This window comes from Oncorhynchus nerka, linkage group LG5 (genome assembly GCF_034236695.1).
Source record: "Oncorhynchus nerka isolate Pitt River linkage group LG5, Oner_Uvic_2.0, whole genome shotgun sequence".
Lineage (NCBI taxonomy): Eukaryota > Metazoa > Chordata > Actinopteri > Salmoniformes > Salmonidae > Oncorhynchus > Oncorhynchus nerka.
The window spans coordinates 62,262,292-62,288,879 of NC_088400.1; the positions used below are offsets into that span (position 1 = coordinate 62,262,292).

The 26,588-nt window shown below is 51.6% G+C and overlaps 1 protein-coding gene across 3 annotated transcripts; it reads left to right on the forward strand.

The window, feature by feature from the left end:
- Positions 1 to 13,771: 13,771 nt before the first annotated feature.
- On the forward strand, positions 13,772 to 25,303 carry LOC115129988 (cytokine receptor-like factor 1). 3 transcript variants are annotated; one of them, XM_029660783.2, is made up of 8 exons: positions 13,772 to 14,129; positions 21,847 to 22,125; positions 22,589 to 22,718; positions 22,821 to 22,990; positions 23,659 to 23,891; positions 23,972 to 24,065; positions 24,196 to 24,381; positions 24,571 to 25,303. In XM_029660783.2, exons 1-8 carry the CDS (start codon positions 14,072 to 14,074, stop codon positions 24,585 to 24,587), a joined length of 1,167 nt encoding a protein of 388 aa, XP_029516643.1. In that variant the 5' UTR covers positions 13,772 to 14,071; the 3' UTR covers positions 24,588 to 25,303. The 3 variants fall into 3 exon arrangements, with proteins under 3 accessions (XP_029516643.1, XP_029516642.1, XP_064874921.1); XM_029660782.2 differs by having other exon boundaries at positions 24,196 to 24,377; XM_065018849.1 differs by lacking the exon at positions 13,772 to 14,129 and adding an exon at positions 16,261 to 17,388 and having other exon boundaries at positions 24,196 to 24,377.
- Positions 25,304 to 26,588: the final 1,285 nt, after the last annotated feature.

Consider the following 26,588-nt stretch of genomic DNA (forward strand, 5'->3'; position numbering starts at 1 on the left):
GGTTGATATCTAGAAACATCATTATATATTTATTAATGAGAAATGTGAAATGTTCGAGCTGTGTTAGAGCTGTCAAATCCACAAGTGGCTCCTTGTGCTACCTTATCACCTAAACTGCCAATATCAAACAAATCCCATGAAGCCGCGTCAGAAGTTCCTGCAGCCGCGTTAATAGTTCAAACACCTGAATGTGTGATGTTCTATTGTAGGCTATAGGCCCTACTCCCGATTAGACTGATAAGATTTATATCCCCCCACCCAAATTAACATGGAAATGATGCAATAGCCTACAGTTTCTATCGCGGTATGGAAAATATCCCACTGGGTACAGACGTCAATTCAACATCTATTCCACGTTGGTTCAACATAATTGATTTGAAATGACGTGGAAACAACATTGATTCAACAAGTGTGTGTGGGAAGGAAGTGAGTGGTTTGTGACGCACAAGAGCAACCGTGGGTTAGCGCTCAATCTGATTGAATCAAGCCTCTAATTTTAGAAAGAAGATTAAAAAAAGGTCTGGAGTACAGCAGAGTCTATATGGAAACTAGTGATGCGTTGCCACTTATCAAGCCAATCAAGTTTTTTTTCATGGGTGGAGTTGGCTGGCAGCAGACTGGGATGTGGGTGAAGAAAGCAGCAGACTTGGCACTGGAGGAAGCAGGTTAGACTGTAGTGGTGAGCAGCCTGGGTGGGGCACGCAGCAGGTTGGACTGTAGTGGTGAGCAGCCTGGGTGGGGCACGCAGCAGGTTGGACTGTAGTGGGAGCAGCCTGGGTGGGGCACGCAGCAGGTTGGACTGTAGTGGCAGCAGCCTGGGTGGGGCACCGAGCAGGTTGGACTGTAGTGGGAGCAGCCTGGGTGGGGTACGCAGCAGGTTGGACTGTAGTGGGAGCAGCCTGGGTGGGGCACGGAGCAGGATGACTGTAGTGGGAGCAGCCTGGGTGGGGCACGCAGCAGGTTGGACTGTAGTGGTGAGCAGCCTGGGTGGGGCACGCAGCAGGTTGGACAGTGGGAGCATGAGCAGGATGACTGTAGTGGGAGCAGCCTGGGTGGGGCACGCAGCAGGTTGGACTGTAGTGGGGCAGCCTGGGTGGGGCACACGCAGCAGGTTGGACTGTAGTGGGAGCAGCCTGGGTGGGGCACGCAGCAGGTTGGACTGTAGTGGGAGCAGCCTGGGTGGGGCACGGAGCAGGTTGGACTGTAGTGGGAGCAGCAGCAGGATGACTGTAGTGGGAGCAGCCTGGGTGGGGCAGGATGACGGCAGCCTGGTGGGGCAGGAGGTTGGACTGTAGTGGGAGCAGCCAGCCTGGACTGTGTGGGAGCAGCCTGGGTGGGGCACAGCAGGTTGGACTGTAGGTTGGTGGTGGGAGCAGCCTGGGTGGGGCACGCAGCAGGTTGGACTGTAGTGGGAGCAGCCTGGGTGGGGCACGCAGCAGGTTGGACTGTAGTGGGAGCAGCCTGGGTGGGGCACGCAGCAGGTTGGACTGTAGTGGTGAGCAGCCTGGGTGGGGCACGCAGCAGGTTGGACTGTAGTGGGAGCAGCCTGGGTGGGGCACGCAGCAGGATGACTGTAGTGGGAGCAGCCTGGGTGGGGCACGCAGCAGGTTGGACTGTAGTGGGAGCAGCCTGGGTGGGGCACGCAGCAGGTTGGACTGTAGTGGTGAGCAGCCTGGGTGGGGCACGCAGCAGGTTGGACTGTAGTGGGAGCAGCCTGGGTGGGGCACGCAGCAGGTTGGACTGTAGTGGTGAGCAGCCTGGGTGGGGCACGCAGCAGGATGACTGTAGTGGGAGCAGCCTGGGTGGGGCGCAGCAGGTTGGACTGTAGTGGGAGCAGCCTGGGTGGGGCACGCCTGGTGGGGCACGCAGCAGGTTGGACTGTAGTGGGAGCAGCCTGGGTGGGGCACGCAGCAGGTTGGACTGTAGTGGGAGCAGCCTGGGTGGGGCACGCAGCAGGATGACTGTAGTGGGAGCAGCCTGGGTGGGGCACGCAGCAGGTTGGACTGTAGTGGGGAGCAGCCTGGGTGGGGCACGCAGCAGGATGACTGTAGTGGGAGCAGCCTGGGTGGGAGCAGTGGGAGCAGCCTGGGTGGGGCACGCAGCAGGTTGGACTGTAGTGGGAGCAGGTTGGACTGTAGTGGGAGCAGCCTGGGTGGCAGGTTGGACTGTAGTGGGAGCAGCCTGGGTGGGGCACGCAGCAGGTTGGACTGTAGTGGGAGCAGCCTGGGTGGGGCACGCAGCAGGATGACTGTAGTGGAGCAGCCTGGGTGGGGCACGCAGCAGGTTGGACTGTAGTGGGAGCAGCCTGGGTGGGGCACGCAGCAGGTTGGACTGTAGTGGGAGCAGCCTGGGTGGGGCACGCAGCAGGATGACTGTAGTGGGAGCAGCCTGGGTGGGGCACGCAGCAGGTTGGACTGTAGTGGGAGCAGCCTGGGTGGGGCACGCAGCAGGTTGGACTGTAGTGGGAGCAGCCTGGGTGGGGCAGCCGCAGCAGGTTGGACTGTAGTGGGAGCAGCCTGGGTGGGGCACGCAGCAGGATGACTGTAGTGGAGAGCAGCCTGGGTGGGGCAGCCTGGGTGGGGCACGCAGCAGGTTGGACTGTAGTGGGGAGCAGCCTGGGTGGGGGCAGCAGGTTGGACTGTAGTGGGAGCAGCCTGGGTGGGGCACGCAGCAGGTTGGACTGTAGTGGGAGCAGCCTGGGTGGGGCACGCAGCAGGTTGGACTGTAGTGGTGAGCAGCCTGGGTGGGGCACGCAGCAGGTTGGACTGTAGTGGGAGCAGCCTGGGTGGGGCACGCAGCAGGTTGGACTGTAGTGGGAGCAGCCTGGGTGGGGCACGCAGCAGGTTGGACTGTAGTGGGAGCAGCCTGGGTGGGACTGTAGTGGGAGCAGCCTGGGGCAGGTTGACTGTAGTGGGAGCAGCCTGGGTGGGGATGCAGCCTGTAGTGTAGTGGGAGCAGCCGCACGCAGCAGGTTGGACTGTAGTGGGAGCAGCCTGGGTGGGGCACGCAGCAGGTTGGACTGTAGTGGGAGCAGCCTGGGTGGGGCACGCAGCAGGTTGGACTGTAGTGGGAGCAGCCTGGGTGGGGCACGCAGCAGGTTGGACTGTAGTGGGAGCAGCCTGGGTGGGGCACGCAGCAGGATGACTGTAGTGGGAGCAGCCTGGGTGGGGCAGCAGGTTGGACTGTAGTGGGAGCAGCCTGGGTGGGGCACGCAGCAGGATGACTGTAGTGGGAGCAGCCTGGGTGGGGCACGCAGCAGGTTGACTGTAGTGGGAGCAGCCTGGGTGGGGCACGCAGCAGGTTGGACTGTAGTGGGAGCAGCCTGGGTGGGGCACGCAGCAGGTTGGACTGTTGGCAGCCTGGGTGGGGCACGCAGCAGGTTGACTGTAGTGGGAGCAGCCTGGATGACTGGGGCAGCCTGGGTGGGGCACAGCAGGATGACTGTTGGGAGCAGCCTGTAGACTGTAGTGGGAGCAGCCTGACTGGTGGGAGCAGCCTGGGTGGGGCACAGCAGGTTGGACTGTAGTGGGAGCAGCCTGGGTGGGGCACGAGCAGGTTGGACTGTAGTGGGAGCAGCCTGGGTGGGGCACGCAGCAGGATGACTGTAGTGGGAGCAGCCTGGGTGGGGCACGCAGCAGGATGGACTGTAGTGGGAGCAGCCTGGGTGGGGCACGCAGCAGGATGACTGTAGTGGGAGCAGCCTGGGTGGGGCACGAGCAGGTTGGACTGTAGTGCAGCCTGGGTGGGGCACGCAGCAGGTTGGACTGTAGTGGGAGCAGCCTGGGTGGGGCACGCAGCAGGTTGGTAGTGGGAGCAGCCTGGGTGGGGCACGCAGCAGGTTGGACTGTAGTGGGAGCAGCCTGGGTGGGGCACGCAGCAGGATGACTGTAGTGGGAGCAGCCTGGGTGGGGCACGCAGCAGGTTGGACTGTAGTGGTGAGCAGCCTGGGTGGGGCACGCAGCAGGTTGGACTGTAGTGGGAGCAGCCTGGGTGGGGCACGCAGCAGGTTGGACTGTAGTGGGAGCAGCCTGGGTGGGGCACGCAGCAGGTTGGACTGTAGTGGGAGCAGCCTGGGTGGGGCACGCAGCAGGATGACTGTAGTGGGAGCAGCCTGGGTGGGGCACGCAGCAGGATGACTGTAGTGGGAGCAGCCTGGGTGGGGCACGCAGCAGGTTGGACTGTAGTGGGAGCAGCCTGGGTGGGGCAGGATGACTGTAGTGGGAGCAGCCTGGGTGGGGAGCAGCCTGGGCCTGGGGGCACGCAGCAGGTTGGACTGTAGTGGGAGCAGCCTGGGTGGGGCACGCAGCAGGTTGGACTGTAGTGGGAGCAGCCTGGGCAGCCTGGGTGTAGTGGGAGCAGCCTGGGTGGGGCACGCAGCAGGATGACTGTAGTGGGAGCAGCCTGGGTGGGGCACGCAGGTTGGCAGGAGCAGCCTGGGTGGGGCACGCAGCAGGTTGGACTGTAGTGGGAGCAGCCTGGGTGGGGCACGCAGCAGGTTGGACTGTAGTGGTGAGCAGCCTGGGTGGGGCACGCAGCCTGGTGGGAGCAGCCTGGGTGGGGCACGAGCAGGTTGGACTGTAGTGGGAGCAGCCTGGGTGGGGCACGCAGCAGGTTGGACTGTAGTGGGAGCAGCCTGGGTGCAGGATGACTGTAGTGGGAGCAGCCTGGGTGGGGCACGCAGCAGGTTGGACTGTAGTGGGAGCAGCCTGGGTGGGGCAGCCTGTAGTGGTGAGCAGCCTGGGTGGGGCACGCAGCAGGTTGGACTGTAGTGGGAGCAGCCTGGGTGGGGCACGCAGCAGGTTGACTGTAGTGGGAGCAGCCTGGGTGGGGCACGCAGCAGGATGGTAGTGGGGCAGCCTGGGTGGGGCACAGCAGGTTGGACTGTAGTGGGAGCAGCCTGGGTGGGGCACGCAGCAGGATGACTGTAGTGGGAGCAGCCTGGGTGGGGCACCTGGGTAGTGGGAGCAGCCTGGGTGGGGCAGCAGGTTGGACTGTAGTGGGAGAGCAGCCTGGTGGGGACAGTGGGAGCAGCCTGGGTGGGGAGCAGGTTGACTGTAGTGGGAGCAGCCTGGGTGGGGCAGCAGGATGCCTGCAGCCTGGGTGGGGCAGGTTGGACTGTAGTGGGAGCAGGTTGGACTGTTGTAGTGCAGCCTGGGTGGGGAGCAGCCTGGACTGTAGTGGGAGCAGCCTGGGTGGGGCACGCAGCAGGTTGAGGGGAGCAGCCTGGGTGGGGCACGCAGCAGGTTGGACTGTAGTGGGAGCAGCCTGGGGGTGGGGACTGCAGGTGGACTGAGCAGCCTGGGTGGGGCACGCAGCAGGATGGGTGGGAGCAGCCTGGGTGGGGCACGCAGCAGGTTGGACTGTAGTGGGAGCAGCCTGGGTGGGGCACGCAGCAGGATGACTGTAGTGGGAGCAGCCTGGGTGGGGCACGCAGCAGGTTGGACTGTAGTGGGAGCAGCCTGGGTGGGGCACGCAGCAGGTTGGACTGTAGTGGGAGCAGCCTGGGTGGGGCACGCAGCAGGTTGACTGTAGTGGGAGCAGCCTGGGTGGGGCACGCAGCAGGTAGTGGACAGCCTGGGTGGGGTAGCAGGTTGACTGTAGTGGGAGCAGCCTGGGTGGGGCACGCAGCAGGTTGGACTGTAGTGGGAGCAGCCTGGGTGGGGCAGGATGACTGTAGTGGGAGCAGGCAGGTTGGACTGTAGTGGGAGCCTGGGTGGGGCAGCCTGGGAGGTGGGGCACGCAGCAGGTTGGACTGTAGTGGGAGCAGCCTGGGTGGGGCACGCAGCAGGTTGGACTGTAGTGGTGAGCAGCCTGGGTGGGGCACGCAGCAGGTTGGACTGTAGTGGGAGCAGCCTGGGTGGGGCACGCAGCAGGATGACTGTAGTGGGAGCAGCCTGGGTGGGGCACGCAGCAGGTTGGACTGTAGTGGGAGCAGCCTGGGTGGGGCACGCAGCAGGTTGGACTGTAGTGGGAGCAGCCTGGGTGGGGCACGCAGCAGGATGACTGTAGTGGGAGCAGCCTGGGTGGGGCACGCAGCAGGTTGGACTGTAGTGGGAGCAGCCTGGGTGGGGCACGCAGCAGGATGACTGTAGTGGGAGCAGCCTGGGTGGGGCACGCAGCAGGTTGGACTGTAGTGGGAGCAGCCTGGGTGGGGCACGCAGCAGGTTGGACTGTAGTGGGAGCAGCCTGGGTGGGGCACGCAGCAGGTTGGACTGTAGTGGGAGCAGCCTGGGTGGGGCACGCAGCAGGATGACTGTAGTGGGAGCAGCCTGGGTGGGGCACGCAGCAGGATGACTGTAGTGGGAGCAGCCTGGGTGGGGCACGCAGCAGGTTGGACTGTAGTGGGAGCAGCCTGGGTGGGGCACGCAGCAGGATGACTGTAGTGGGAGCAGCCTGGGTGGGGCACGCAGCAGGTTGGACTGTAGTGGGAGCAGCCTGGGTGGGGCACGCAGCAGGTTGGACTGTAGTGGGAGCAGCCTGGGTGGGGCACGCAGCAGGTTGGACTGTAGTGGGAGCAGCCTGGGTGGGGCACGCAGCAGGATGACTGTAGTGGGAGCAGCCTGGGTGGGGCACGCAGCAGGCCTGTAGTGCACGCAGCAGGGACTGTAGTGGGAGCAGCCTGGGTGGGGCACGCAGCAGGTTGACTGTAGTGGGAGCAGCCTGCAGCAGGTTGGACTGTAGTGGGAGCAGCCTGGGTGGGGCACGCAGCAGGTTGGACTGTAGTGGGAGCAGCCTGGGTGGGGCACGAGCAGGATGGACTGTAGTGGGAGCAGCCTGGGTGGGGCACGCAGCAGGATGACTGTAGTGGGAGCAGCCTGGGTGGGGCACGAGCAGGTTGACTGTAGTGGGAGCAGCCTGGGTGGGGCACGCAGCAGGATGACTGTAGTGGGAGCAGCCTGGGTGGGGGAGCAGGATGACTGTAGTGGGAGCAGCCTGGGTGGGGCACGCAGCAGGTTGGACTGTAGTGGGAGCAGCCTGGGTGGGGCACGCAGCAGGTTGGACTGTAGTGGGAGCAGCCTGGGGAGCAGCCTGCCTGGGTGGGGCACGCAGCAGGTTGGACTGTAGTGGGAGCAGCCTGGGTGGGGCACGCAGCAGGTTGGACTGTAGTGGGAGCAGCCTGGGTGGGGCACGCAGCAGGATGACTGTAGTGGGAGCAGCCTGGGTGGGGCACGCAGCAGGATGACTGTAGTGGGAGCAGCCTGGGTGGGGCACGCAGCAGGATGACTGTAGTGGGAGCAGCCTGGGTGGGGCACGCAGCAGGTTGGACTGTAGTGGGAGCAGCCTGGGTGGGGCACGCAGCAGGTTGGACTGTAGTGGTGAGCAGCCTGGGTGGGGCACGCAGCAGGTTGGACTGTAGTGGGAGCAGCCTGGGTGGGGCACGGAGCAGGTTGGACTGTAGTGGGAGCAGCCTGGGTGGGGCACGCAGCAGGATGACTGTAGTGGGAGCAGCCTGGGTGGGGCACGCAGCAGGATGGACTGTAGTGGGAGCAGCCTGGGTGGGGCACGCAGCAGGTTGGACTGTAGTGGGAGCAGCCTGGGTGGGGCACGCAGCAGGATGACTGTAGTGGGAGCAGCCTGGGTGGGGCACGGAGCAGGATGACTGTAGTGGGAGCAGCCTGGGTGGGGCACGCAGCAGGTTGGACTGTAGTGGGAGCAGCCTGGGTGGGGCACGCAGCAGGTTGACTGTAGTGGGAGCAGCCTGGGTGGGGCACGCAGCAGGATGACTGGGAGCAGCCTGGGTGGGGCACGCAGCAGGTTGGACTGTAGTGGGAGCAGCCTGGGTGGGGCACGCAGCAGGTTGGACTGTAGTGGGAGCAGCCTGGGTGGGGCACGGGCAGGTTGGACTGTAGTGGGAGCAGCCTGGGTGGGGCACGAGCAGGATGACTGTAGTGGGAGCAGCCTGGGTGGGGCAGCAGGATGACTGTAGTGGGAGCAGCCTGGGTGGGGCACGCAGCAGGTTGGACTGTAGTGGGAGCAGCCTGGGTGGGGCACGCAGCAGGTTGGACTGTAGTGGGAGCAGCCTGGGTGGGGCACGCAGCAGGATGACTGTAGTGGGAGCAGCCTGGGTGGGGCACGCAGCAGGATGACTGTAGTGGGAGCAGCCTGGGTGGGGCACGCAGCAGGTTGGACTGTAGTGGGAGCAGCCTGGGTGGGGCACGCAGCAGGTTGGACTGTAGTGGGAGCAGCCTGGGTGGGGCACGCAGCAGAGAAGTCAGTAGTGGTGTGGTGGTGAAGTCATCCAGAAGACTACCAACTGTGGGGTCCATTGCATAGTCCTCAAAATCAGTCTCCTCCGACTCAGGGCCCATGTCCTGCACGGCCTTCCCAGTCTGCCTGAGCAGGTAGTCCACACACCAATCAGCTCTCCTGAAAATGAAACAAGACAAAAATAGATTAATCTGATTACTCACAATATCTTCATCATATCAAAACACTGATTGTTACGTGCTCCCACTCCCCCTCTTCGGTGCTCGAGGTCACCAGTTCACTCATTACGCACACCTGCCACCATCGTTACATGCACCTGTGCTTAATTCTTGTACTCACCTAGACTCCATCATGTCCTTTACCTTCCGTACATCTGTCACTTCCTCCGTTTCATTCCCGAGTCAACAGCGATGTCGTTATGTTTCTCCTGTCCAGACGCTGTTCTTGTTTTGTTTCATGTCTATTTACTATTCAATCCACACCCTGTACTTGCTTTTCGTCGCCCAGCGTCTGTCGTTACAGAACCGTTACACTGATACAGTTTTGTTTCTGCCATGTTTTTATGGTTGTAATGATATTAGTTAAGAAATGTTCTGAGTTGTCTTAGAGGCTGTAGCAGAGAAGAGCACTTACAGAGGCTGTAGTAGAACTGGCAGTGCCCTGAGAGACAGCAGAGGCAGTGGTGGTTTTCACAGAGGCTGTAGCAGAGGGGAAAGGGGAAATGATAGAAGATTATTATATATTATTATATATATTTGATAACCTAATATGAAAATTAGGCACTGTACAATGGCGACCCTGGCCTTGACCTGACTCCCTGCGGGTGTTTCAGGGGGAGTTGGGATATGCAAAAATATATGATATGCACTGGTATATCAAATCAAATCAAATCAAATGTATTTATATAGCCCTTCGTACATCAGCTGATATCTCAAAGTGCTGTACAGAAACCCAGCCTAAAACCCCAAACAGCAAGCAATGCAGGTGTAGAAGCACGGTGGCTAGGAAAAACTCCCTAGAAAGGCCAAAACCTAGGAAGAAACCAGGCTATGTGGGGTGGCCAGTCCTCTTCTGGCTGTGCCGGGTGGAGATTATAACAGAACATGGCCAAGATGTTCAAATGTTCATAAATGACCAGCATGGTCGAAAAATAATAAGGCAGAACAGTTGAAACTGGAGCAGCAGCACGGTCAGGTGGACTGGGGACAGCAAGGAGTCATCATGTCAGGTAGTCCTGGGGCATGGTCCTAGGGCTCAGGTCCTCCGAGAGAGAGAAAGAAAGAGAGAATTAGAGAGAGCATATGTGGGGTGGCCAGTCCTCTTCTGGCTGTACCGGGTGGAGATTATAACAGAACATGGCCAAGATGTTCAAATGTTCATAAATGACCAGCATGGTCGAATAATAATAAGGCAGAACAGTTGAAACTGGAGTGGTTCGAGCCCTGAATGCTGATCGGCTGACAGCCGTGGTATATCAGACCATATACCATGGGTATGATGAAACACTTATTTTTTCTTCTCTAATTACATTGGTAAACAGTTTAAAATAGAAATAAGGCACCTCTGGGGTTTGTGATATATGGCCGTTATACGACGGCTAAGGGCTGTGTCCAGGCACTCCGCGTTGCATCGTGCATAAGAACAACCCTTAGCCGTGGTATATTGGCCATATACCACACCCCCTCGGGTCTTATTGCTTAAATATACAGCCATTGACACATACAGTACAAGCTTGTAGGTACTGCCCTCCAATGGATAGAAATGGAGCAGCAGGCCCTCTCAGTCGTACTGTAGCTCCACATTATTGGGTTGGGGAGTAGTCTACGGGTGAAAGCCAGTATCCAGCCAGTATCCAATCTATCCAACCCAGCTAGTTCAAATGAACACGCACTTCACATGTACTTGTAATTCAGGCCATAAAACCAGAGGGATTTACAGACAAAACCTTGATCTCTTTCTCCTCAATGTAGTGTTTTTTTTTTTTGATTGTTGATGGCATAGAGTAGACCAACACATTGGGTCCAGATGGGAACTGAGGGAGAGAGGGTGAGAGAGAGACGTAGGGAGACAGAGAGGGAGAAACATAAGTTACGTTGGCATGTTTCAGAGGCCCTGCCATAAGAGAGACAGACAGAGAGAGGGAGAAGAAAGAGGTTGACATACATCTGTCATGAATTATTTCAGGGAAACCATTGAGAAAGAGAGAGAGACTCTCTCTCTGTGTGAGGAGGAGGAATGACAGTCGGATTGGTTCTCTCCTTTATCAGGGGTATAATCCCCACACATATGCACAATCCCTCTGAATTCCTCAGAAAGGAGTAGCCCTGCTTTGTGTCTCTGGATGGAACGGCTTCATAACCAGGTACTGATGGTCTTCAAACAACACTCTTCTCCTAATCAGGCAGGATTGGACCTCTGGGGCTGCCTCTAGGTATGTTGAGAGGAAATGATCTCTCTCTGCTTTTCTCTGATTACCGCTCTCTCTCTCTCTCTCTCTCTCTCTCTCTCTCTTTCTGTCTCTCCCCTTCTCTCTCTCTCTCTCTCTCTCTCTCTCTCTCTCTCTTTCTGTCTCTCCCCTTCTCTCTCCAACTCTTTGTCTCTAAATCCCCCTCACTTTCTTGCTCCATCGCTCTTTCTTCCTCCCTCCTGTTCTTTCTATCTCTCCCCTGGTACATCATCTCGTACTCAGATAGAGTTGGAGTGGTTCCCAGTCCTGATTAGAGGGCTCTAACTGTAACCTCTCCTAAAACCTCCTGCAGGGTCCGTAATCAGAGGAGAATAATACACGTATCATCACAATCTATTCTATTCCATTGTACTGGAATCTACAGTACTGGATTCATTTTGATGTGCCCCTTAATGGAATCATCTTTCCCCTGTGAGACACAAGCATAGAACCAAATGAGGAAAGCATGTTATTCCCCTTCAGAAATACTTGTAATAGGCCCCCGATATGAAAATAATTAGATTTTTGAATTTCAAGTTTATCGAACAATTTTCTGGAAACTTTGCAAAAAGCCACACATTGGACTTCAATGTATGAAAACTTTACGTTAAGAAAACTGTGAAAATCTATAAAAATCACATCAAAATGAATCCAAAACATTAACATGTGATGTAAAATGTCAAATGGTATATGAATCTGAAATGAAGTCATTTCGTCTAAAATAGCACATTTGAACATATATTTTTGAAAGGATCAACTGTTTAATGTTTTTTCTATGTATGAAGAACATCTAACCTGCTTTATTCAGTTGTCCTTTCTGGATGAACTATCGTGCTCCTTTACAACAAAATGAATGGTTGTCGATGGCAGAATTTTTACCTCATAAACCACACCTTTTTTTGCCTGTTCTTTTGATGTGTAGAAGGAACATCCAAGTAGCTATTGAAGTTTTTGATTGTCCATATTTGTAGAATTTGGAAGAGAAACAATCTCTCAGTTTTGCAACCCTTTAAGCTCAATGTTGCGTTTTTACTTCATTTACAAAACTACCTCTAGCTCTGGCTCAGAATGTTTGTTTCTTGATTTATTTTCATTTTTTACATAATCAGAACACATCATTTGTTTTATTTCAATTGATGTACTTGCATGGATGGATACCAACATACACTATGCTTGTGTAGGGGACCAGTGTGGTCTCAGATGAGAGGACAGGTTTCTAGTGTTTCAGAGGCTACTGATACCACAATAATCATACTGACATAACAAATACTAGTACGACATGAATCTGGGTCTAAGGAGATGCACTAGGTAGTGTTTGACATCATTGTGTAGTTTACGTGATGCAATTCAGGCAGCGTTGCATTTTTGCAACCATGGGTCTCACAGGGTTAAGCCACTTGTTTTCAGCCACATGGTTTTGCCATAGGCCCATGTTCCCATCAGCGTGGTCTGGTTTAAAGGGAATAAGCCTGTCTTCCCATGTCTGTTACAGAGTAGTACTGGATTGAACCATCTCCAATCTGTCCTCCTCAATGTTTCAGCATGGTTGTAGGGAGTCAGTCACAGATCCAGAACCATCTTACTCTCAGTGTGTGTGTGTGTGTGTGTGTGTGTGTGTGTGTGTGTGTGTGTGTGTGTGTGCGTGTGTGTGTGTGTGTGCCAACTAACAGACCATTTTTTTTGCATTGATGAGAAACATTCTCCTTTCAGTCCCTTCAGATCAATCGACCCCCCTTTAGCAAATCTGTTTCATTCTTACAGTCTTAGAGTGGCTTATAAGTGACACAACACGGGGTTTTCTTGTTCATTCAAATCTTTTCTTCACACTTACGGGATGCCCGGACACAGTCGCCACACCACGAGCGGGAATCACCTCGGGAACAACGGGCGCCTCCCGGAGCCAAGAGAAAGCATGGCATTGTGGGACATTTGCCTCTGAATCAGTTAACATTCTCAGTCTTTGTTACACTAACTGACTCAAAGAAGAGAGGGGGAGAAAGAGAAAAAGCAAGAGAGAGAGAGGATGAGTGGGGAAGAGAGAGACCGAGAGAACGACTGAGAGAAAGAAAGAGAGGGGGATGCCAACTTCAGACATTAGTCATAGTGCCCATTGAGATGTTCAACTTGAAGTGTTTTTTTTTATCCTACAAGATAATGCAGTATGATTGAGTAGACTGGATGTTGTGACTGTAGTCTACCTTACCTCACTGTCTCGCTCATGTGAATGAAGACATCTAGTGAGTTATCCAAAGCATCAGATGACACCCACTCTCACCAATCCTACAATGTCAAATCAGGGATTACGTCAAAGGGAAGGAAGGTAGGAATGAAAGAAGAATTGAAGGAAGGAATATGACCAATGAAAATATTGATGAAATATTTAATATAATTGGGAGAAGTGACAAGTTCCAATCTCAGCTAGTTGGTGGGGAGGGGGGGGGGTGTAAATATACTACTGTAAGACATAATATGTATTGTTCCCTGCAGCCCAAGGCATTGGGTATATGGGTTATGCAAGATACCACAATACATCCCTTTCACCACCTGTCACCATAACATAAAAACAAACACAAACCCCAACCACCAAACCATCTCAGATATCACACACATGCACAAGCATCCACGCACATACACACACACGCATAGACACACAGACACACGCATGCACGCATAGACACACAGACACACGCATGCACGCATAGACACACAGACACACGCATAGACACACGCATGCACACATAGACACACAGACACACGCATGCACGCATAGACACACAGACACACGCATGCACGTATAGACACACAGACACACGCATAGACACACAGACACACGCATGCACGCACATACACACACACACACTGTGTGGGAGTCAAAGTCATCATGAGGAAGTTCCCTATAATGCTCTGTGACTCAACACCCAACAGCCCCCCAGGCAGAAAAGAAGGAGGGAGAGAGAGAAAAGAGGGGGAAAGAGTGATTCGGTGAAAGTGAATGGATCTGACTCCTTGACGCATCACAGGCCAAGAGATGGGGGGGTTGAAAAGGAGAGGAAAAGACTGGGAGGAAGAAAAAATGACTGGCGTCTGTGTGGGAAGAGAGAGGAGGAGCTTGAAAAGTATGAACTTGTGTGTGAAGACGCAGACAGACAGAAGTTGAAGCACTAGAATACTAAACGGAGTTTGGAAAAGCTCACGACTACCGATGGTCTCTTTAGAACCGGAGATGGTTTGCTATCAACTGATCAAATAATAAGTTTGGACGGAGCACGAAAGACTCCTCTTCTTCGGACTGCGGTGCTATTCAACTTGAGCCCGTGCGGTCCCCTCCTAACCTGTGTAAATTATAACTATATTAATATAAGCGTACAAAGTGGAGAGTTTACCGACTGAACGAAAGAAGATAAAAGTTGCCATAAAATGTTGTCATTATTATTCTTGATTCTGTACATTCCTGCTGTTGTGTCCTCATCGTCACGTAAGTACAGCAGCTCTTCCATGTGAGAACACACGTTGTCTGTAAAGCTGGTTTGGTAGGATATAGCCTACTGTTAGATAATAGCCTACTGTTAGATAATAGCCTACTGTCCTAAACCTTGTTTATGCGCTAAACTGTATTGTTTATGCGGGTTTCATAGGGAATGAGTGTACAAAATAATTGCTCTAACAATTGTAAATCCTACATATTTTGAAAGGAGTATCCATAATATTGTTGTCCTAAAAATAACAATGTTTGGTAAATATTAAGTAATTTGAACGCAGGCAATAAGATTTAGTAGGCTACCATATTTTTCCAAACATTTCAAATTAAATTAATAGGCTAAACGTAATTATAATGCATTTCATAAAGACATAAAATCAAATTTGACATGTAAAACAATGCGATATTGCTTTATGCAAAATATTGCTAAATACATTTTAAAATTCAGTTCCATGAACAATCACTAGCCCTTGTAGATTTGATGAAATGATTAAATAATAATCCTATACACAGATCTCGGTTTTCTTGACCATGCTATTGAAAAACTGTGTCCCAAGAGGATGGATTTCAACAGTTCGGCTAATAATTTGTTTAACACACATAGCACTGGGCTTTACAGACGGTGACATCATATGCTCGGGTCTCAGGGAATATTAACCGTCAGTTTAATACAAAGTAAAGTAAATAAATCACAGGTATGTCGGCTAGATTTGGTGTCTGTGTCCAGTTTGTAGATATAGATGAGGTCATAAAACTACGTAGGCCTAGATTATTATTGTCCAACCATGAACTTTTTATGTATTTTCAGTTGTTTCGATTAATGAAGAAATTAATGTATGCGACAGTAGTGAGCCACTGCTTCTATAGCAAGAAGTCTTGGACTTTTATGGCACAGGTGATTGTGCACCGCACTTTCCACAGAGTTGCTGGTTAAGAGCAAAACTCACTGCATCCCCCCCCATTACTCCAGTGATAGATTCATAACAAAGCAATAAACGTTTTCAGCACTCTCCTCACCACTGAAGACCTCTAGGCTGCCTTGTGAATGGTCTCTCGCCTTCCTTTCCATGTCATGTTGATGCTCTCTAGTTGTTGTTCTGTTCTTGTTGTCAGCGTTTCCAGTGAAAACTCCCACTCACTCATCATAGTCAAAGTAACTGCCATTCAGAAAACATCACATGGCTCGATATGGCTAAATGTGGCATGACTTCTTGTTTCAATTCACTCACATACAAGGCCTCCATCAAATGTTCCACGTGTGGCTCCTCTGTCCCGTAGACGGACAGAAACACAGACTACCTTTGAACTGTTCCGTTCGGGAGCGAAGGGTAAACAGTGTTTTAGAAACCAGAGGATTGAAGACTGACATCCAGAACCAGGAGGTTCTAAAACCAGAAGCCATTTTTTATCTTCACAACACCAGTGCTGTAATACAGGGCTTTAGCTCGACAGCTTGTGTGTTTACTTAGATTTTAAAAAGCTAATTTTTTCACCCCTGAGAAACAAACAGGGTGTTGCAGACTTTTGTTCCATCCAAACACTTAACACACCTGATCTAACGGACCACCATCTTGGCTCTGTGCCTGGATGGAAAGAAAACCCTGCAGAAATGATCAATGCTCAGTCTCAGGCATGAACGAAAACAAACATTCTGTACCAGCCGTATAATCAGGGCACAGAACACTCTCACCAGAAGAAAACACCGTTGCACCTTTAAACCGGCATCTGTATGAGCAGCCTTACCTCAGGAGACCTCCTTTCTAGAAACAAATACTATTTTACAGCCCATAGTTACTTCTTCAGAACCCATCAGGAGAGTAAATACACAAGTGTAATTGCATCTGTCGTTGAGGTCTTTGGACTGAATGTTCTGCTCCTTAATTCAGGGCCATTCCCTTTGCCTGGCCTGTAATACTGCAGTGGTGAGACCATGATTTTTATGGAGCTGGATCGTTGTTTGATTGGCTAATCACGGCCTGGCTTCCTCTCCACGATGATACATTTACAGCGTCAGTGTTGCCAGTGTTTTGGTGTAAATAGTGTGTGTGTGTGTTGTCGAGGAGGAGTTTAGGTCAAATTAACGTCTTCATAAGAGCTTCCTCAAAGCACAACACAGCCTTTATCTGAGGCAGCTGTTCAACACTCATGGCTTGAGGATGAGACTTATAGAGGTCTGACAATGTGATAAACACTCTGGGTCTATGGAAGTGGAAATCTGGGTTCACTACTGACCTAGGAGTTACGGCTGTGTTCTAGAATACAGTAGCCTATTTGTCAGATATTCTCTTCTGAGTCATTGAATCAGTAGAAACACATCTATCTCGCTCTTTCCCCTCTCGTCTGTCTCTTTCCCTCTGCTTACTGGGAATCAATAGTTCAATCAACCAACTTTAGACACTAACCGGACAACACGTTCAGCTGTGTGTTCAAGTTGTCAGAACTGCTGATATGCATTTCTGACTGATGTTTGCAGATGTCACATCTGTATCCAAGATGGCGTAGCAGTAAGTCGTCCTGTCGTGTCGTGTCCCCTGTATATATCGTTTCTTTTTCGTTTTTTACATATTTTTCTTCGCATATCTCTTTAAAAACTTTTTGCTAAACCTAAGCTTCCAAATAAATACTCTCCTGCAACCCGCCTCACCCAATGTAGCTATTTTTCCTAAAGTATTTATATTTACTTCGGAACCGGAACCCCTCAACTGAAGCTAGCCAGCTAACCACCAGCCATGCTAGCGGTCTTCAGCTAACCGGTCATCAGCTAACCTTCAGACCGGAAAGCTCTCGCCAGTTCGAACAACGCGACTCTAACCAGAGCATAACGGATCTATTTATTTTTCATCCCCGGATTCCCACCGCAAACAGAAAATTTTTCAGCTGGATCTTCACAACTAGCTATCTAGCTATCTACGAACTGTTAGCTTGCTAGCACAGGCCTGCTAACCGTCTGAATCGCCGCGTCCCAAACACCCATATTTACTTTCTATCTCTTTTTGATTTTTAATTTGTTTATACCTTCCGGAAACCTGCCTCACCCAATGTGATACGGAATCGCATTTTTTTTTTTTATAACACACTCAAGAACCTCCAGAATCCAACCAGCTAACTAGCTACAAGCTATTTAGTCATTGTTAGTTTTTTTTTTAACCTGGATAACACTCGCCAGTCCAGCTTCCCTGCCCCATCCACCGCTGCCCCCTGGACACTGATCTCTTGGCCACATAGCTGATGCACGCTGGACTGTCCATTAATCACGGTACTCCATTCTGCTTGTTTGTTTTATCTGTTGGCCCCGTTGCCTAGTCAACGCCATTTTACCTGCTGTTGTCGTGCTAGCTGATTAGCTGTTGTTGTCTCACCTACTGTTTTAGCTAGCTTTCCCAATTCAACACCTGTGATTACTGTATGCCTCGCTGTATGTCTCTCTCAAATGTCAATATGCCTTGTATACTGTTGTTCAGGTTAGTTATCATTGTTTTAGTTCACAATGGAGCCCCTAGTTCCACTCTTCATACCCCTGATAACTCCTTTGTCCCACCTCCCACACATGCGGTGACCTCACCCATTACAACCAGCATGTCCAGAGATACAACCTCTCTCATCATCACCCAGGGCCTGGGCTTACCTCCGCTGTACCCGCACCCCACCATACCCCTGTCTGCGCATTATGCCCTGAATATATTCTACCATATTCTACCACTGCAACTCGCTGTTGGCTGGGCTCCCTGCCTGTGCCATTAAACCCCTACAACTCATCCAGAACGCCGCAGCCCGTCTGGTGTTCAACCTTCCCAAGTTCTCTCACGTCACCCCGCTCCTCCACTCCCTCCACTGGCTTCCAGTTGAAGCTCGCATCCGCTACAAGACCATGGTGCTTGCCTACGGAGCTGTGAGGGGAACGGCACCTCAGTACCTCCAGGCTCTGATCAGGCCCTACACCCAAACAAGGGCACTGCGTTCATCCACCTCTGGCCTGCTCGCCTCCCTACCACTGAGGAAGTACAGTTCCCGCTCAGCCCAGTCAAAACTGTTCGCTGCTCTGGCCCCCCAATGGTGGAACAAACTCCCTCACGACGCCAGGACAGCGGAGTCAATCACCACCTTCCGGAGACACCTGAAACCCCACCTCTTTAAGGAATACCTAGGATAGGATAAAGTAATCCCTCTCACCCCCCCTCCCCCTTAAAAGATTTAGATGCACTACTGTTCCACTGGGTGTCATAAGGTGAATGCACCAATTTGTAAGTCGCTCTGGATAAGAGCGTCTGCTAAATGACTTAAATGTAAATGTAAATGTAATGCCCAGAAACCTGCTCCTCTTATTCTCTGTCCCCAACGCTCTAGGCGACCAGTTTTGATAGCCTTTAGCCGCACCCTCATACTACTCCTTCTCTGTTCCGCGGGTGATGTGGAGGTAAACCCAGGCCCTGCATGTCCCCAGGCACCCTCATTTGTTGACTTCTGTGATCGAAAAAGCCTTGGTTTCATGCATGTCAACATCAGAAGCCTCCTCCCTAAGTTTGTTTTACTCACTGCTTTAGCACACTCTGCTAACTCTGATGTCCTTGCTGTGTCTGAATCCTGGCTCAGGAAGGCCACCAAAAATTCAGAGATTTCCATACCCAACTATAACATCTTCCGTCAAGATAGAACTGCCAAAGGGGGAGGAGTTGCAGTCTACTGCAGAGATAGCCTGCAAAGTAATGTCATACTTTCCAGGTCCATACCCAAACAGTTCGAACTACTAATTTTGAAAATTACTCTCTCCAGAAATAAGTCTTTCACTGTTGCCGCCTGCTACCGACCCCCCTCAGCTCCCAGCTGTGCCCTGGACACCATTTGTGAATTGATCGCCCCCATCTAGCTTCAGAGTTTGTTCTGTTAGGTGACCTAAACTGGGATATGCTTAACACCCCGGCAGTCCTACAATCTAAGCTAGATGCCCTCAATCTCACACAAATCATCAAGGAACCCACCAGGTACAACCCTAACTCTGTAAACAAGGGCACCCTCATAGACGTCATCCTGACCAACTGGCCCTCCAAATACACCTCCGCTGTCTTCAACCAGGATCTCAGCGATCACTGCCTCATTGCCTGTATCCGCTACGGAGCCGCAGTCAAACGACCACCCCTCATCACTGTCAAACGCTCCCTAAAACACTTCTGTGAGCAGGCCTTCCTAATCGACCTGGCCCGGGTATCCTGGAAGGACATTGACCTCATCCCGTCAGTTGAGGATGCCTGGTCATTCTTTAAAAGTAACTTCCTCTCCATTTTAGATAAGCATGCTCCGTTCAAAAATGCAGAACTAAGAACAGATACAGCCCTTGGTTCACTCCAGACCTGACTGCCCTCGACCAGCACAAAAACATCCTGTGGCGGACTGCAATAGCATCGAATAGTCCCCGTGATATGCAACTGTTCAGGGAAGTCAGGAACCAATACACGCAGTCAGTCAGGAAAGCTAAGGCCAGCTTCTTCAGGCAGAAGTTTGCATCCTGTAGCTCCAACTCCAAAAAGTTCTGGGACACTGTGAAGTCCATGGAGAACAAGAGCACCTCCTCCCAGCTGCCCACTGCACTGAGGCTAGGTAACACGGTCACCACCGATAAATCCATGATTATCGAAAACTTCAATAAGCATTTCTCAACGGCTGGCCATGCCTTCCGCCTGGCTACTCCAACCTCGGCCAACAGCTCCGCCCCCCCGCAGCTCCTCGCCCAAGCCTCTCCAGGTTCTCCTTTACCCAAATCCAGATAGCAGATGTTCTGAAAGAGCTCCAAAACCTGGACCCGTACAAATCAGCTGGGCTTGACAATCTGGACCCTCTATTTCTGAAACTATCCGCCGCCATTGTCGCAACCCCTATTACCATCTGCAGCCTGTTCAACCTCTCTTTCATATCGTCCGAGATTCCCAAGGATTGGAAAGCTGCCGCAGTCATCCCCTCTTCAAAGGGGGAGACACCCTGGACCCAAACTGTTACAGACCTATATCCATCCTGCCCTGCCTATCTAAGGTCTTCGAAAGCCAAGTCAACAAACAGGTCACTGACCATCTCAAATCCCACCGTACCTTCTCCGCTGTGCAATCTGGTTTCCGAGCCGGTCACGGGTGCACCTCAGCCACACTCAAGGTACTAAAACGATATCATAACCGCCATCGATAAAAGACAGTACTGTGCAGCCGTCTTCATCGACCTTGCCAAGGCCTTCGACTCTGTCAATCACCATATTCTTATCGGCAGACTCAGTAGCCTCGGTTTTTCGGATGACTGCCTTGCCTGGTTCACCAATTACTTTGCAGACAGAGTTCAGTGTGTCAAATCGGAGGGCATGCTGTCCGGTCCTCTGGCAGTCTCTATGGGGGTGCCACAGGGTTCAATTCTCGGGCCGACTCTTTTCTCTGTATATATCAATGATGTTGCTCTTGCTGCGGACGATTCCCTGATCCACCTCTACGCAGACGACACCATTCTATATACTTTCGGCCCGTCATTGGACACTGTGCTATCTAACCTCCAAATGAGCTTCAATGCCATACAACACTCCTTCTGTGGCCTCCAACTGCTCTTAAACGCTAGTAAAACCAAATGCATGCTTTTCAACCTATCGCTGCCTGCACCCGCATGCCCGACTAGCATCACCACCCTGGATGGTTCCGACCTTGAATATGTGGACATCTATAAGTACCTAGGTGTCTGGCTAGACTGCAAACTCTCCTTCCAGACTCATATCAAACATCTCCAATCGAAAATCAAATCAAGAGTCGGCTTTCTATTCCGCAACAAAGCCTCCTTCACTCACGCCGCCAAGCTTACCCTAGTAAAACTGACTATCCTACCGATCCTCGACTTCGGCGATGTCATCTACAAAATGGCTTCCAACACTCTACTCAGCAAACTGGATGCAGTCTATCACAGTGCCATCCGTTTTGTCACTAAAGCACCTTATACCACCCACCACTGCGACTTGTATGCTCTAGTCGGCTGGCCCTCGCTACATATTCGTCGCCAGACCCACTGGCTCCAGGTCATCTACAAGTCCATGCTAGGTAAAGCTCCGCCTTATCTCAGTTCACTGGTCATGGTGGCAACACCCATCCGTAGCACGCGCTCCAGCAGGTGTATCTCACTGATCATCCCTAAAGCCAACACCTCATTTAGCCGTCTTTCGTTCCAGTACTCTGCTGCCTGTGACTGGAACGAATTGCAAAAATCGCTGAAGTTGGAGACTTTTATCTCCCTCACCAACTTCAAACATCAGCTATCTGAGCAGCTAACCGATCGCTGCAGCTGTACATAGTCTATTGGTAAATAGCCCACCCATTTTCACCTACCTCATCCCCATACTGTTTTTATTTATTTACTTTTCTGCTCTTTTGCACACCAATATCTCTACCTGTACATGACCATCTGATCATTTATCACTCCAGTGTTAATCTGCAAAATTGTAATTATTCTTCTTCTCATGCCTTTTGCACACATTGTATATAGACTCCCCCTTTTTTTTCTACTGTGTTATTGACTTGTTAATTGTTTACTCCATGTGTAACTCTGTGTTGTCTGTTCACACTGCTATGCTTTATCTTGGCCAGGTCGCAGTTGCAAATGAGAACTTGTTCTCAACTAGCCTACCTGGTTAAATAAAGGTGAGAAAAAAAAATGGGGAAAAAATCCATGCATTCACTCATCCCATCTCTCTCCCCTCCAGAGATGGCTGGGATCTTCCCCCAGGACCCAGCCCTGCCCATCGGCTCCACCCTCACTGCCACATGTTCAGTCAGCCCTGATCTGGGCCTCCACGCCAGCTCTCTGTTCTGGAGCCTGAATGGCCGCCGGCTGCCCAGCTCTTCTTACAGCGTGTTGAGCCCTACGGCCCTCAGTGTCACCCTGCCGGGCTTGCCAGCCTCTAGGCAGAGGTCAGGGGACAACCTGGTGTGTCACAACCATGGAGGACATGTTCTAGCCGGGTCCTGCCTCTACATTGGGAGTAAGTGAAGCAAAACACACACACACACACACACATCTAGCAGCAGCATCTAGCGCACACACATAGCTAAAAGTTAACAGTGTTATACCAGTCTCATGAGTAACTGTAGGGTCTTTAGTCCTGTTAACTCCTGTGTTATTACACCATGTTGTGGTGCATTACTCCCTTTACTACTCCCTGGACATGGAGTCTGACACACACACACATACACACACAGATCTGACAGACACGCGCACACACACACAAGCACACACAGGTCTGACAGACACACGCACACAAGCACACACACACAAGCACAGTGTTGTCACAGTGCCCTAATCTCAGCGTGACGTCCCTTTTCAACACCTTGTGTCCAGAAAGGGATGGAATCTTGGCAAAGTCCCAGAATTTGAACCCCAGACAGACAGAAGAACATTCTGGACTAAAATATATCCTCCCTCCCGCCACCCACCTTCTCCCTCAGTGCCTCCAGTGAAGCCAATCAACTTAACCTGCTGGTCCAGAAACACCAAAGACCTGACCTGTCGATGGGCACCGGGAGGACAGGGAGAGACATTCATCAAGACCAAATACACACTCAAATACAAACTCAGGTACACACTCCTTGCACACACTTAATACACACGCATACGCACACATTCTAATATAGTCTGTGTCTAATACACGTGTGTGTGCGTGTGTGTGTGTGTGTGTAGGTGGTATGGCAGAGAGAGAGAATGTGAGGAGTACAGTGCTGCCCAGCCATACTCTTGCTACATACCTCGTGACCTCGCCCTCTTCACGCCCTACGAGATCTGGGTGGAAGCCACCAATCAGCTCGGCTCAGCCACCTCTGATGTCATAACCCTGGATATCCTAGACGTGGGTGAGTGTGTGCGTACGTGCGAGTGTGTGTGTGTGTGTGAGAGAGACAGAGACAGATAGAGAGACAGAGAGTAAGTGCCTGAACTTTGACCCTCTGGCTTTAGAGCTTTACATCTGCCCCAGTTAAAAGTTGCCCTGGGGCACATATACAGGATCAGCTTACCTAGCCCAAGACCTAACAGTAACCATTAGAGGAGAATCGTAAAACTGACCTAAGATAAACATCTAGGACCAACTTCATCCTACTACTTAGATCCCAACCCAGGATTTTGGGGGTGAAGGGGACACACACACACACACACAAATGGGGGAGGACGGGCATTTTGACAAATGGAAGAAGACCAGACACACCCTGCCTTTTGATGAGCTCATTTTCCTTTTACTCATGCTGGGTGGGCACACACACACACACACACACACACACACACACACACACACCCTGCGGATGGGGCAGGGTTAGGAAGGTGGGCGATTGACGCTTTACACCACTCGAGTTACTACTCGCTGCTCCCTCCTTTCCCTCCACACTGAAACTAACAACACAACACTTACTGTTACGGTCAGATCCAATTCACTCAGAGAAGAAAGAAATAACCATTCCTTTACACGGATCTTTCTGTTTTAAAGTAGTTCTGAGTTACGCTACCTCTTTCCCCTCCCCGTCCACAGTAACGACGGACCCGCCGTCAGGTGTGAGTGTGAGTCGTGTGGGTGACCTGGAGGACCATCTGAGTGTTCGATGGGAGTCTCCCCCAGCTCTCAAAGACTTCCTGTTCCAGGCCAAGTACCAGATACGCTACCGGCTGGAGGACAACTCAGACTGGAAGGTCATGGATGACGTTGGGAACCAGACATCATGTCGTCTGGCAGGCCTGAGACCGGGTACTGTGTATTTTGTCCAGGTACGGCGTGTGTGTGTGTGTGCGTGTGTGTGTGTGCGCGTGCGTGTGTGTATGTGTTAATCCCAGTGTGTTCTATGCAGGTACGCTGTAACCCAGTAGGGATCTTTGGGTCTCGTAGGGCTGGTATCTGGAGTGAATGGAGCCATCCTACTGCTGCTTCTACACCTCATAGTGGTGAGGACGCGCGCACACACACATAGACACAGACAGACACACACACACACACACACACACACACACACACACCTACTGTATGCACACCCAATCACACACACACTCTAACCCCCTCTCTCCCCTCCTACAGAGCGTGTATTATCAGGTTCGTGTGACTCCAAGTCTGGAGACTCCAATTCTACGTTACGTCGAGAGCTGAAGCAGTTCTTCGGCTGGGTACGGAATCATGCGTATGGCTGCGGCGGCATGTCAATCAAACTCTACGACCAATGGAGAGTCTGGATGCAGAAGAGCCACAAAACACGCAACCAGGTAGGTAAGGATCTAAGTAGAACTCACCTGCACTCACATACAACAACCACACACACAGGCATGCACACAGGCATGCACACAGGCATGCACACAGGCATGCACACAGGTCTTATTGAATCATTTGTATCATCATGTTTGAATCGTTCAGCTTTTCTTGTTCAGGGAAATCCTCATTAGTTTCTCTCTCTCTCAGGTCCTACAAGGGGATAAGTCATAGTACGCATCCCCCCTGCCTTTAAACAACCAGCAACAAAGTCAAGACAACATCATGTGTGTGAAAAATGGTTTCCCCGAAATGCTGTGGTTTTGCAAACACCATTCAGCGATGGAAGAAGGGGGCATAAGTACAATTTTGGGGACAGTGTCTCTACAACAGCAGCCCTAGGCTATGCTGTAATTATTTAACAAGACATGGAGGAATAAGAAGTTGAGGAATAGTGATCTTCTTCTTACTGTGGAAATACTGGCAGCTCTGAAAAGCTAGAGATCCACAGCACCCTCTAGTGGAAGCTAACATACTGGGAGGAACAGTTGAGACGGAGGACCAGAGTAATGTTTCTAGTCACATCCCAGTCTTAAACCATGACGACCCAATCGGAACTGTCTGTGACCCAATATTTGGGAACCCTGGTCTGCAATGGGGGGTGGGGGCACCGTTACAAGACTATAGACTGACATTGTTGTCTGTATCAGTGTGGAGATCTGTCTTAATAATAAGTAGGGTCAGGAGTTTTTCCTGATCATACGGCCCTGCCCAGGAACACCTCCTGACCATGATGCTAATGTTTACCTGTGGAGGCAGTTCACCATCTATATTTTTGTACTATCATAGTCTTATTTAAACTATTATGTTTTGTGAGTAAGTTATGTTCGGTTAGTGATCATGTTATTGACTTAATTATGAATTATAGTTTTGTTTGAAAGAGTTTGGAAGTCATTCTATTCACACACACTCGCACACACCCCCGGACACACACCCACAGACACACACCCCCAGACACACCCCCACACACCCCCAGACACACACCCACAGACACACACACCCAGACACACACCCCGGACACACCCGGACACACACCCCCCACAGACACACACCCCCAGATACACACCCCACACACCCCCCGGACACACACCCACAGACACACACACCCACAGACACACACCCACAGACACACACACCCCCAGACACACACCCCCAGACACACACCCACAGACACACACACCCCCAGACACACAGCTGTGTTCCTCTATGCACTTATAGCCTGTCATGTTTCTGTTACTGATGTTACACTGGGGGAACAGGAATGATGTTCTCTATATGTGATTTATACATGACTCCATTAACCCAGTTTATACATGGCTGGTCTTACATCACCAATGACTCCTGTGCCCTGTTTTATTCTAAAAGTACTTTGTGACAGAGCATTTTAGGAGTCCAATTTTCATGTTCACTACAGTGGCAAGCTTGTGGCGATACATAATTGGTAGCAACCCGACTCTGTTTATCCAGCATGTTTAGGGTCAACGGCCGTGTTGTCTGTCTGATGTTGATGACATGGCTGCAGGGTCCCGTTACTGTGGCCTGCGGGTGTCCTGAGTCCGTGCCTGTTAATAATTAACCCGTGTTTGTTGGTCTGGGCTCTGCCCACAACCGTTAGTTACCTCTCTCTGCCTCCCAGCACCCTTTATGAAAAGATATCCTATACAGTAACTTAAAGCTACACTCAGCAATATGATATCATTATGCCGGTCAGATTTCTCCTTACTGAATCAGCAGCAATGCAAATTAGGGAGAGACAGTAGTGGTAGTCTTGGTAAATCTGAATTCTGTTGTTGTTCATGTATGTATGTTAAGCAGGAAGTTGCCCCAATTTGTGCGATGATATCCTATTGCTGAGTCTCCCTTTGAGGGGTCAGATTTGAAATATCTCCTGCATCAGAGTCTGTACCAGAGAGACAGAGGGGGCATCTAACGATTGCTGCAGGTGGGCAAAGTGTAGCTAATTGTCTATGCGTGACTAAATGGGTTTAAACCTCGGTCATCTGCGTGCCACAACATTATTAACCAGCTGAGCTAAAGCCTGTCTTCAGTCGCCTGGGAAGTGTACTCATCAAATGGACATCGAGTCGCCTCTAAGACACATGAACTCTAAGAAGAGAAGTGAGATGGTGATTCAGGTGTTCCCAGGGTTCCCAGGGCCAGAATGGAGA

Excerpts from the sequence above, each read along its gene's own strand:
- LOC115129988 (XM_029660782.2), top strand. The coding sequence starts at position 14,072 with ATGTTGTCATTATTATTCTTGATTCTGTACATTCCTGCTGTTGTGTCC. Across the intron at positions 22,991-23,658 it reads CCTGGATATCCTAGACGTGG|TAACGACGGACCCGCCGTCA; the intron begins GTGAGTGTGTGC and ends CCCCGTCCACAG. Across the intron at positions 23,892-23,971 it reads GTACTGTGTATTTTGTCCAG|GTACGCTGTAACCCAGTAGG; the intron begins GTACGGCGTGTG and ends TGTTCTATGCAG.